Consider the following 13,052-nt stretch of genomic DNA (forward strand, 5'->3'; position numbering starts at 1 on the left):
TCTGGCCTCATAAAGCTATATTTTTCCCCATGCGTATCTATCTTTTCAGCAAATACAGCTAGCCTTGTTTCTTACTAAGGATGCTCAGATGTAAATGTCAACAACGCACTACTGTGTTCCACTTCCTTATCTGAATCAAAACTGGCTGTTCAAACACTTTGGAAAAAAATGCTTTTCCAGTGCCCTGGTTTTAATGCAGAATCCATTGAAATCGGTTGAAAATTCATTTCTAAGTCTAACCACGATATGAAAGAAAGAGTTTTTTGATATTCCTCAAGAACAGAAATTGACATTCTGTTCCATTCATCTTAAGATAGTAGTGTCTGCTTGATGTCAGGTACAAAAATCACAGAATGGCCATGGTTGGAAGGGACCTCAAGGATCAATAATCTCCAACCCCCCCTGCCACAGGCAGGGCCACCAACCTCCCCAATTAATACCAGACCAGTTTGCCCACGGCCCCAAACAACCTGGCCTTGAACACCTCCAGGGATGGGGAAAAAGAAGGAAATGTATCATTTGTGAAAGGAGAGCTGTAACAAAACACAGCACAGCTTTCTGGAGCTGGAGTCTGACAGCCAAAAAGAATCTTGATGGCACTGTGCATTCTTTTACCCTCAACACTGAAGGAAACTGAAACTGCACAAAGGTAGACCTGGGCTGGGAGCAAAGCCCCCCAGCTGGTACCCATGAGCAAAGAGCTTTTCAGACGTGAGCTGGATGTCTGGCTGGCTCCACTCTGTTCTGCATCACCTGCTCCAGGTTGCAGACAAGCCAGATGCACCTAGGCCTGGTGTGCCCCTACGCACAGCATCCTGCATCCCGATAATGATGCGGACGGGCAACCTAGCAAGGACAGATGATCTGCAGAGAGAAATGAAGCACTCTGGAAGTATGTGGCTAAGGAAAGCATGTACCCCATATGTCTCCGACCTTACAACAGGCTTTGAAGTTGCAAGGAGAGTGAATACTTTTCCAGATTCAGTGGCAGATTTCACGTCACAGAGCAGGAGAGTTAATTCTGTTGTAAATAACTGCAGCACAGGGCACTCTGCTTGGACTGCCAGCTTTCACCAGATTATTTTTTAAATTATCTAATTAGGTAACATCTGTGAGAATGAGCCTCCTGTGCAGATGCTGGTGCTGGGGTAGGTGCTGTGGGTGGTGCAGCCCCCAGCAGAACCTTTGAGAGAAGGGGCAGAGGGGAGGGTCTGAGGCCCAAGCAGAGAAGCTTCAGAAGCTTCAGACAAAACCCTTCAGTTGCTGCTATGTGAATGCAGCTGACCACAAATGAAGGTGTGAGACAGCTGGGAAAAGCCAGGTGTATCTGCATGAAAGACTGCAAATTCAGTGCTAAAGAAGGCAGAAATAGGCTTCCCTTTCTCCCTGAGTGCTGCAGCAAGTGTGAGTGTGGAAAGCTCTTGTTACCATCCCTGGTTTTTCAATGTGAGCATGGAGCCATACTGATGGCAGGCCTCACAAACATATTTTTCTTCCTATAAGTGTACCATTTGAGAATTTACTCTGCTATAATGGAGGGTGGATGCCATATCAAAGATAATTAATGGAAGTATTATTCTGTCTGTTCCCCTGCCAAGCTAAAACATTGGCATACAGCAGGCAGATCCAATCTGCAGACTGTTACAAGCACAGCACGTGGGCTCTTGATCACTGCTGGTGTAAATGCATAGCTAATGGTGGTGACTGTGTTGAAAAACTGTTTTGTAGCTGAGAATTTGCTCTATCAAAGTGTTATTGTGCTCTTTGTATCAGAAAGAAACAGAAGGCACAAGTTTTACAGTGACCTAGAAGAACACAGCCCAGTACAATTCCTTTCCAGTCCATGTGGCCCAGGCAAGCCCAAAGGTTGGAGACCTATGCAGTAGGACACAGAAACACCCAGATTCACCCACCAGTGCATTTTAAGTGTATTTTTATTTACAGAGTAGAGATGCCTAATAAGTTATAAAGTTAGACATCTGATAATTCAACTTCTTTTTTTTTTTTTTTGTAAAAGTATATAAATATATACATGGAACTCTATCAAGTAAACATTGTTAACTGTGATACTTACAGTAAACAGTCACCACTATCCTTACACTAACAGGCAGCTCTTAAAGCTTAAATACTGATTTAAGATACCCTCTATAAAATAGCTCCAACTCTACTAAAAGGCCAAAACAGTCTGTTGCCATACACAAGCTTTTAAAAGAGACCATTAAAATGGCATGGTAGTAAAGTTTGCCAGGGCAAGAATACTGCTTTATCCCACCCCCTAAGAAACAAATACTCCAGAGCAGCTGCAGAGCTGCAGGAGTATTTCAACATTACTTTTTTTCATTTTTTTTCATTAAAATATTTTTATTTGAGTACTTAATCATGTATTAAGGAAGCTGCAAAAAAATGCAGCTTTATTAAATATTATTTACTGTTATACAAATATCTCACAGCTGTGTCCATGGGCTGAAGACAGCAGTGGTATGGTATGAGCTCTCCTTTGTCCATACACTATGTACCTTATGTGCAGTGACACACAGAGGCAGATAGAGAAAACATTTGACAGCAGCTGAAGAAAAGGACTTTGACAGCATTGGCAGAACAAAGAACAGGTGAGAGCTTTCAGGTCCCTTCAGGCTCCTCACATCTGTATTTTCAAAGCACTTTCCAGTTCAGGATTTCATTTGCCTCTCTTCTTCGTGCTGGAGATGATTCAGGACATACAGGACAACTTGATAGCAGAAGATATACTGATCCTGCAAGGGGAAGAAGATCACAGTGCATATTACATTAGCAATGCAGCTTTGGGAGCTAGTGCATGATTTGGGGTGAGAGTTCTTTTCTGTTTGCTTTTGTAAACTCTGATGGCAGAAGTCCCTCATGTTCAAAAAGCGGTTGCAGATCCAAGGTAGGTTCAATTTCTCCAGATCCAGGTTATTCCCAGAGGTTAGGTTTACTTCTGGCTAAACACCTCCCTCCAAAAGGAGGCTTCAGAATGATCTCCAGTGGTTTCAGGGATTCACAGCAGCTACATGAAGCTCTCTCTTTAGCATGTAATACATATATTTATATATATTTTTTGCAAAAAAATTCTCAACTGATTTCCTCTTCTAAGATATGCTTTAGAAGAAGAAAACTCCAATTCCAACCCCTTTTTTTAGTCACAAATTGAAAGAGCGCAGCATGCTTCAAGCTGCATATATTTCTTGAACTATAAAATGCATCCTAATACTCAGCGGCACGCATTCGATTTCATTCTCATAACACAGAGCTTGCATTAGAAGGGACAAGGACAATCACTACAGGAAGCTTCCCGGCACATCAGAGTTCAAATCCCAGTGTCTGGAAAGCTGTACGTAGAGACTCACCTCTGTCTGCACCATCCCGTGCCGCTGCAGACGCATTGTGCGCACCAGGTCCGAGATGTCAAACTACCAAAATAAACAGCAGCAAGTTAAGTGCTGAAAAAAGACATACGTGCATATACAAAATATCCTCAGCACCACACCAAGGAATCTGACCAGGCCCACGAAACGTAGCAGTGAAACAACTTATAATTCCGTGTACCCAGCACAAACTTGGTAAGTTACCAGCACGAGCTGCCTCAGGGCAATAAGGATGTGGCTCTCTTACATCACCTTTTCCTTTCTCTGTGCACCTCCACTGGCTCTCTGGATTACTATTACCAAGAGGTGGGTATGCAGAAAATTGAGTCCTTTGGCTCAGTCTAACACAATGCTTTCCATTTCTCCTGTCTATAAAACTTCTGGGCATTTGACGGGTGCTTAAAAATCCTACTGAGCTAAGCATAGCTCAGCTTCCCTACAAATTCACAAAAGGATTTGCTGTACTGGCCCAACGGTGGACACCAACATACAGAAGCTAGCCAGCACCTTCCTCATTATCATCCTAGAAAGTATATTCCCAGTGGTGCTGGAAAAATGAATTGACATACTGCTGTCTCAGGTTAAGGTGTTCCTACAGTGCGAGTTTGTGATGGTTTCTTTCATCGTTCATTTTAAATATGGAAGTAATATTCCCACTGTGCAGAGCTGCTGCAAGACAGAAGCACGGTTGAGCCCATTCTCTCAGGTACTCACATCCAGGTCTCTGCTGATGAGCCCCAGAATCACATCGATACAAATCAGGGTCCCTGAGCGGCCAATGCCAGCACTGCAGTGTGTTACGATGGGTCCTGATCTGTGCACGTGCCTCATGTAGGAGATGAACGTCAGCAGGTCGTCCGGCTGAGAAGGGGTGTCATGGTCAGGCCAGGCAGTGAAGTTCAGGTGGGAAATGTGCCGTACCTCACCTGTCTGAGGTTTAACGACAACAGCAGGAACAAAATGTTACACATAGGAAGAAAAAAAAGAAGACGGAGAAGTTCCCAAATTTTAAGTCTTAGAAGAGAGAGATTTGCTCCATGAAATTGGTCTGCAATTCAGTAAAATCAAAGAAATGGTGACTTAAACTGAAAATAAACAGTAGGTGGTTAAATAGTATGGAGTTTTCTGTGCAGACCAATCATGCACAGGAATAAACCAGCCAGACTGAATGAGGAGTGAATGCTGTATCTCTACATATCTTTCTGCTTCTGTGGCCAAAGGCACCTGGGGAGCTGCATCTGAAGTCTAATTAGCATCAAAAAATCACCTCCTGGCCTAACTGCCTTCTCCTGTAAAGGTCCCACAGCAGCACAAACTGTAGGGCTGAAGAATTGCTCGGTAACTATCACTGGGCAAAGAGAAGCTCTACATTACCTCTTACCAACAGACACTGTAATTGAAACCAGGAAAGACACTAGTGTGAGGACAGAAATGCCAGCACTCAAAAAGCATGTAAAAATCAGACTCACTTACCTGGATCTCTTCTAGCTCCAGCACTCTGATGATGAAGCCCTTCAGCTGCTGAAACCTTACAAGAGCCAGCCGCAGCCTGTCTGTTATCATGGTGGTTTTATGGAGCACATCTGGCCAGTAGCGCTGGCATTTTATCTTCTCTCCCTCAACTTCCTGAGTCATCATGGCAATCACAGTACAGTTTTGCTCCCAAACCATCTGCCAGAAGTCTGCTACAGTAGTGGGGAGAGGTCCTTGACAAGCGATGTAGACAAACTCCTCATTCCCCACCGGCATGCGAATGAAGCTGGCGTTGATGTATCCACCTTCACTGCCAAGAGGAACTCTGGTGGTATCGTCTGCATTTCCAACACAACAGAAATACTTTAATGTTAGGCATGAATATAATTAAATCTTCACACAGCAGAGATGCTGAGCCTTACACACCCGCATGGTGTTTATCTCCAAAGTACTTCAACATTTTATTGAAAAACAGAAAACAAAAAACCAATACAATACTTGCATTGAGATACAAATCAGTACTTCTATTTGAATAAAGAAAAAGATGGCCAGGGAGAAATCTAACCAACAGATATCATGGTGCCTGACCTCAACTGCAGCACTCCTGATGCTGAGGCACAATACTTCTCATGCAGAGCTAAGCCTGTGTCACTTGTCTCTGCTCCTCAATGCTTCTCCCAGCTAACAAACAACATTTTGCAGAAGGAAATTTGCTGACAGTAGGATATCTGTTTGTTACTCCAAATTTACACAAGTAAAACTGAAAAAAAAAAAGTCCATCTACATCCATGTATCTCACTTAATAATAACTGGGATCTATTGAAACACCTGTAAAATCTGTGGGCATTCATTCTTAGCTGTTGCACTAGTTTGTCATTCACCAACCTTACACTACTTTATAAATATTGACTTTAAACATGTAGAAAACGTCAGATGTATTTATTTTTTTCCCTACTCAGCAGCAGATCCAATTAATTCTCCATACAAATTGACACAAAATATCTACACTAAATGTCAGACCGATTAATACTCACAAGGGAGGATGTTTTTGTATCTGTTCTTCCTCCTGTTCTCCTTTGCTTGTCCAATCAAACACTGATCCAATGGTTTTAACTCTTGAAGATTCTGTAGGGAAAGAATCTTTTCTAGGGTCACAAAAATGATACAAGGGATGGAACACCTTTCCTACTATGACAGGCTGAAAAGAGCTTGGGCTGTTCAGCCTGGAGAAGAGAAGGCTATGAGGTGACACCAGATAGCGGCCTTTCAATATCTAAAGGAGAGCTACAGGAAAGAAGGGGACAGACTTTTTCAGGAGGGTCTGTTGTGATGGAACAAGGGGAAAAGGCTTCAAGCTTAAAAAGGGTAGATTTAGGTTAGATATAAGGAGAAAGTTCTTTACAATGAAGGCGGTGAGGTGCTGGAACAGGTTGCCCAGAGATGCCCCTTCCCTGGAGACTTTCAAGGAAAGGCTGGATTAGGCACTGAGCAATCTGATCGAACTGTGGTCCCCTGTTCCTTGCAGGGGAGTTGGACTGGATGACCTTTAAAGGTCCTTTCCAACTCTAAGGATTCTATGAATTACCCACGCATTAAAATGCTCTGAACGATACAAGTGCTGAGAGCAGCCTCTAAAATGAAGGAAACCCTAATGGATGTGCAAAATCATTCAGCCAAAGAAAGGAATCTGATTTCATGTAGCTAACAAAATACACCACGTTGAACAAACAACCCATTAAATATCCAGTATGTATCTCAGCTTCTTCTCTCAAGAGAGAGTTCACTGAACAAGACTGACTGTAAGACCTGGAAAGGACTATTTTCACATCCTGCAGCTCAACGTTGCAGCATTTCTCTTCCTCGTCTATGCCTGCTAGCATCACATTCACTTGGTAATTCACCCAGAATAAAAAAGACACAAACACATTTTTGAACTGAACTCCCAGCTCAACCCAATCTCAACTCTCAGCAGCTGCTGGGGGAAGGAATTCTTCCCATTCCTTTAAAGAGCTGCAAATTAAAGAACTGTGGTATTTAAGGCGGTGATGAATCAACCATTCAATTTCTGTTTCATCCTGTTAAAAGGCCAAGTTTTAGAAAAAACAAAACTGATGTCACTCACTTCAATCTCCTTGGAAGGAACCCCCTGTTCCAGCAGCCCTCGCAGCACCCTGATGGCCGCCTTCAGCTTGGCTCCGCAGTACTTGCCGCCAGGGAGCACACTCACAGCACGCAGCGCGGAGATCTCTTCGTTTGTCACCAGAGGGAGATCTGGCAGAAAAGTGAGGCTGATTTGCACGGCTGTGTAAATAGCGAACTAAACTAAACTAAATTAACTAAAGGAAGGAAATACATAAAATGCAGTGCAATGCTGCATGTCCTTGTTACTGCACTAGATAGTTCTCTTGCCATGAAAAGCTGCCTCATATGTATTATCTTATACAAAAAGCCATGACAAATTGAGCATCCTTGAGTGAAGCAGTCCTTCCAACACTCTTTGCTTCCTGTTATCTTCAGAATCCCTCCACACAACCCAGAGAGTGCACAAAGAGCTTCTCAGTTTGAGGGACAAAAACCAATTAACCAACATAACCAGCAAAAAGCAAAACTGACTTTGATCGGTCTGGGAACAGAGGATTCTCCTGAACTCCAAACAAATGAAACAAATCCTGTATGCACTTTAAATGGAAGTTCTTAAAACAAAATCACCACAAAATCCATGAACGTGCACAGGGATGAGTTCAGAACTTTCAGTTAAATCAACATGTAACTGAGTGCCCATTTGTAGCACTTAGAGTAAAAAATTATAAATAACAAAATAAATAATAATAATAATAATAAAAAATCTTACAATTACCACTTGAAAGACATGTTAAACATCTTCATTTTTGTCAAAGCATGCTACCCTATCAGGCCTTCGGTACTCCTCAGAAACATGACAAAATTAACAACTTGAGGGCTTTCTGTTAACGCATTTAAGTGTCCTAAATCTACTTGTTCACTCACAAGGCTTATACCGCTCTTTATTTTCTTCTATTAAGGAATACACGCTCTACAGACAGAGGACTTCTGTATAAGGATTTCAGGACTTGACATTTCTAATTCTCAAAAAGTAAAAGTATCTGTCAAATGCATCCAACTTAGCAGTACTCCATCCTGCCAAACTGAGCAACAATGGAAAAATAAGAGTCTATATATACAGGGAAAATAGTGAACAATGTGAGCATCGAGCAGGTAAAATTTCAAGCACACGAGATACTGATTTGATCACAATTAAATCCTGTAAACCATCATATGCTAAAGATTTTGTCAGACAGGTGGAGGAAAGCTGCTTTCAATTCCTCTCCCATCATAGGTCCAACCTCACCAACATGTGCCCCAATGGACTTTCAGACACAGGTTACTTCAAGCTGTAAAGACTCTTTCCTGAATCTTTACAGCTTGAATTCGGCGAGTCACCGAATTTTCCCACTATATCTGTCATCAGACTCTCAAGCCACGTCCAAGACTTAAAAATTCAAATCTGAACATATTGGCTGCTTAATGTGATCCTCAGTTTTCAATTAATCGCTTGTTGAAGCTCTTGCCTTTATTTACATGCTCCTGGCTGATTGATTCAATTGGCAATTCATCACTTCCCCACGTGATTTCATCTTCATCTGCTTGACTCAAGGGAGGTTGTGGAGGAGATCTGAAGCGAGCAAAGAACAGAAGTAAGAAGCGACATCTAGAGACAACCAATGCATTTGCAACTTCATGAAGCATCGCCAGAAAGTCATTTACAGCTACAAGTACCCATGGACCAAATCCATAGCAATGATCTCAAAAACCCACGGTTTTTTTTTTCCTTTTAAAATATTTAACACAGAAATAATAACATGGGAATTTCCAGGACTCAAGGCAGGTCAAAGCAAAAGTTAATAACGTGGTCAGGCATGCTCTTAGTTTCCCACATACAAACAGTAGGTGTCAAGCACCCAAGTGGATACAGACTCATCAGTGGAACTACACAGGCACTTTGAGATCTGAAGAAATCACATTAAGGAACCTTGTAAAGATTCAAATTGAAGACAAGATTGTTTGAATTTCTTCTTCATTTGAAAGAAACAAACAGTACAGTGCAAATGAAGTTATTTGGAACCATCTGACAAATGTCCTAGTTACTTGTTATAACCACGTATCAAAAGAATAAAAATGCAGCCAGGGCATGGTAAAGCACATAAAGCTGAACAATATTCAGGTGAGTTATAACCTTTTTAAATAAAAAGGACAAAGAGCAATTTGGCAAGACACCACTCACACATATATATATATATCCATCTATTTATACCAATACACACACCCAATTGGCATTATAACAAGTCTCCACTGATTACTTCAAATCTCATAGGTTTACTTTCAAGAAACACTGGAAAAACAATGTTACCTTTCTGGCACAGCTCCTTCCTCACCATGGTCTTCACAACCATTTATGTGCATGGGCTATTGGAAGAGAAATAATGAAACACGTCAAGGTCACTGTAATAAAGTTCACCCACTGAAGATTTGAAAGGATGTGAATGGCTACACATAGTATTTTTGAAGGGGAGTAAGTTCAAAACATCAAGTAATGCAAGACTTGACTCTTTTGGACAGCTCATCAACCCAAAACAACAGAGAGGGAGAATACTGAGCACTTAGGAAGGGCCATAATATTATAAAGCCAAAAGCTATCTTAAAATATTTTCCTGCCTGCAGCAGCAGAAAAATCATCTACACTTTTTCCAGATAACTTTTTTGTTTGTAATCCTTAAAAACCTTTTATGAGGCAAGTTTCATTGTGAGCACTTCTATTTTCTGCTGAGCCACAACTGTCACAGAACAGGGCTTCACCTCTAAATAACAGGTACTCTGACATAGTTCTTCCTCAAAAGACAATGAAGACTCAGAAGAGAAGAGGACATTTCAGTTCTCCTTTAGAGAAAGAGCAAGTCTCCAAGATGACTTTTTGGCTTATTATGACCCCTGAAAAGTCTCTACTGTCACACTCAGAGAATTTTACTTCTGGATCTCTTAGAGAACACTGATAGAGCTGAATGCCTGACTTATCTCTTCACTCCACTCACTGGACAGAAAGCTGCAGGGACATACTGAATAGACAGAGCTCTCCTAATTTGAAACAACAGTTTAGAAGCTAATGATTGATGTGAAAAAGAACATGTAATAATGCTGGGGATGCAATATACAAAAGTCATTCAAATTAAGGAGAGTATTCTAGTAAAGCATAAGGGGAAAGAAGTCTCACATTTACATTTTGGAAAGTCTACACAATATTCATCGTCCCTTCTTCCTTTCTCCGTGCAGCAATCAAGGAAATTTTAGATGAAATACCTCAAATAACACTAACAAGCTATTATATTATTACATTTTAAAAATAATTATTATTTAAAATACATATAAGGGTATTTCTACAAACTCCATACAAATATGGAAGAAAATAAATGGAAAGAGACTATCTGAGAAAGAAAAATCTGCCAGCTTCATGCCATCTCACCTCTGAAAAATCTTCAGGTAAAGATGAACCATCACAGTCTGTGTCTTCAGACTTATCTTCTGCCAGTTTCCCATTCATCTCCACTGGAGCAGAAAAATCAGAACGCAGAAAAAAAGAGCATAAACACACTGAAAGATGCCCAGCAATCACCGTCTCAAACATGTGAATCTTATTATACCAGAATACAGGCATCAGCGTAAGCAAGCAACAACTTCTAAGTCCCTCTGTTATCAGTATGTTGAAGAATCAGATCTGAGGTTTCCTCTTTTTTTAAATGTAACAGCTGCAATTGAAAGTGAGGTTGTTGGCGCAGCTAACAGAACTGCTGTGCCACAGTGTAAGAGAGGAACAGGCCAGGAATGTTAAGTGAACAGACTGACATGTCAGCAGTGCGTTTGCAACTCCATTATATTTAGAGCCACAGAAGTTCTAAACCTGGTTCCTGTTCCTTGCAAGTCTAACAAAAACCTTACAGAAAAAGTCTTACCTATCTGGCTGCTACAGCAGTTCTCTGCTGCCCTATCTGACAAGTTCAATATGGCTTCATTTGCAAAGACCAAATCCCATCTAAAAGAAATTTGAAGTAGTGGAGCTCATACAACTGCCTGAGGTCCTCATTCCTCCCTGATTTTAATGTAACAACAGATGATAATAACCAAAATGTACTTCAAAAGTAGCAAAAGTGCTGAAATAATTACAATTCTAGAAGGTCTGAATTCTACATATACTGTACAAAACAATTCCATGCTTGCCACTGCTCACTAGGCACCATATTTGCAAGAGGCCTAGTTTCCAGTGACCTGTTTTTCCAGTGACTCAGTACCTGTCAGATGATCTTCTGATGTGGCCTTCTTGATGTGCAGAAGGCTCTGGGCCTCTGATATTGCATTGTTTCGATTTAATAGGTTCTGGGCTTCCTCATCTACAACGTCCAACAGATACTGGACTACTTCATTGTGATCATCTTCATCATAATATTCATCATCTGGAATCTCCGTTTCTAAAATGAAATAGTATAAAATTATATTTTTTCCCTAAACAGGGAAGGAGACAGGCAGAGAGGGAGAGGAGCAGACACTGAAGTGCTATTTCTAGTTGTTATCATGACTTTCTCTCATCATCTCTGGCACAAAATCCGGATTTCATAAATCTACTTCCAACATTAACAAATTCCACTCCACAGGGCTTGAAGATGATCTTCTAAACATGGCTGCCACTCTTTCTTTGACTTATTTCAGTCTATTCAAACTGTGCTGTTGCCTTGACTCTTTTTCATCCATGAACCACGTACTGAATTATGCGGTCCCTCATCTCATCTGTTCTTACCTGATTTGTCACTGTGTTTAGAAACATCCGATATCTGAGCAGCAAAGCCAAGTGAAGGAGCATCTCCAGACCCTGTGAGATTTAATTGTCCCTTTGTATGATGGATGTTATTTTCTGTGTTTGCATGAGAAGGTCCTATGATGCTGTTGCCATTGACCTAAGACAAACGAAGAACAATACAACTTAAATCCTAAAGTTTGGCACTTCCTTTTAAGCAGCAAGCAACCCTTGCACATAGCTTCATTAGGAATAAATGGAAAGAAACTAGGCATATCATATCTCATCTGAGCAAACAGGGTGATGGGGTGAGTAGAACTCTACCTGTTCATTCGGTAGCTTTTAACTGTGTTAGAATTTTCAAATGAAATGAGCAAAGAAAAAAAAATACAGCAACTAAGAAAAATAAAACACATGGATAACTATTAGAAGAAAACACAAAATAGTATCTCACATTATTACATCCTCTATAACACATATGCAGGCTTAATTCCGTGGATCCCACAACACACCGCTTCTCAAAAACAACAACCCAAACCAACAAGAAAAACCAGAGAGGTAAAAAGAAACAAGTATAAGCATCTGCAGAAGCTGGAAAGAGACCAGATCACAGCCTTGCATCCTTATGAAATAATTTGTCCTTACATAGAGCAATCCCAAAGATAGAAAAGATTAATGCCAAAAACTTATGCATTTACTATTAAAATTGCTTTTTCACATCCACTGGCAACAGTGGATTTGCACAGCTTGGTGTAAAGCACTGTTTAATCCATTTATTTATTAAAACAAACCAAAAAACAACTTCTGTAAATTATATCCTTTTTTCTACTTAATGAAAATCCATTGAGGGATATTTACCTTGGGCCCATAGGCATCAGTTGTCTTTTCTGTTTTATCACAGGGATCACCATGTGAGCAGCCTAAACAAAATGAGGAAAACCAAACAACTTAAGAGCATCATTTTCACTGTAATTATATTAGTTTCCATCAATTATCTTTTTTATAAAAGAAACAAGATGTGTTGTGAAATGAGTAACATTTTTGCCTGTTTGATTAATGGCCATTGACAAAATGATGACTCATGAACTATACTTGATTATGGTTATTTGAACTTTAAGTTCAATGGAATAAGAGAGCAGGAACACTCATAGAAATAACCAAATCTAAGCAAAGATAAATGCTGATAAGCAGACTCACAACCTGCAGTGAGAAGGCAACACTTATACCTCAGGGAAATAGGATGCAATTTCCCTTGCTTTCAACTGTACAGATTACAACCTTGCAATTATCTATCATTTTTTTTTTCTTCAAAAAAAAAAAGCAACCAACAACAAAACCGA

General features: G+C 40.5%; 1 protein-coding gene across 1 annotated transcript in view; it reads right to left on the reverse strand.

Moving 5' to 3' along the window:
• Window positions 1-2,669: 2,669 nt before the first annotated feature.
• PTPN13 (protein tyrosine phosphatase non-receptor type 13) overlaps window positions 2,670-13,052 on the reverse strand; it is a gene marked incomplete at both ends in the record, with an annotated part of 84,248 nt that continues 73,865 nt past the window's right edge. The window contains 12 exons of the mRNA XM_079534532.1: window positions 2,670-2,753; window positions 3,366-3,428; window positions 4,098-4,313; window positions 4,857-5,194; window positions 5,891-5,981; window positions 6,979-7,127; window positions 8,444-8,547; window positions 9,283-9,338; window positions 10,390-10,472; window positions 11,213-11,389; window positions 11,716-11,872; window positions 12,571-12,632. Coding sequence (XP_079390658.1) covers window positions 2,670-2,753; window positions 3,366-3,428; window positions 4,098-4,313; window positions 4,857-5,194; window positions 5,891-5,981; window positions 6,979-7,127; window positions 8,444-8,547; window positions 9,283-9,338; window positions 10,390-10,472; window positions 11,213-11,389; window positions 11,716-11,872; window positions 12,571-12,632 — 1,580 coding nt within the window. The remainder of the gene's footprint in view (window positions 2,754-3,365; window positions 3,429-4,097; window positions 4,314-4,856; window positions 5,195-5,890; window positions 5,982-6,978; window positions 7,128-8,443; window positions 8,548-9,282; window positions 9,339-10,389; window positions 10,473-11,212; window positions 11,390-11,715; window positions 11,873-12,570; window positions 12,633-13,052) is intronic.

This window comes from Tetrao urogallus, assembly GCF_951394365.1.
Source record: "Tetrao urogallus genome assembly, chromosome: 4".
NCBI classification, from domain to species: Eukaryota; Metazoa; Chordata; class Aves; order Galliformes; family Phasianidae; genus Tetrao; species Tetrao urogallus.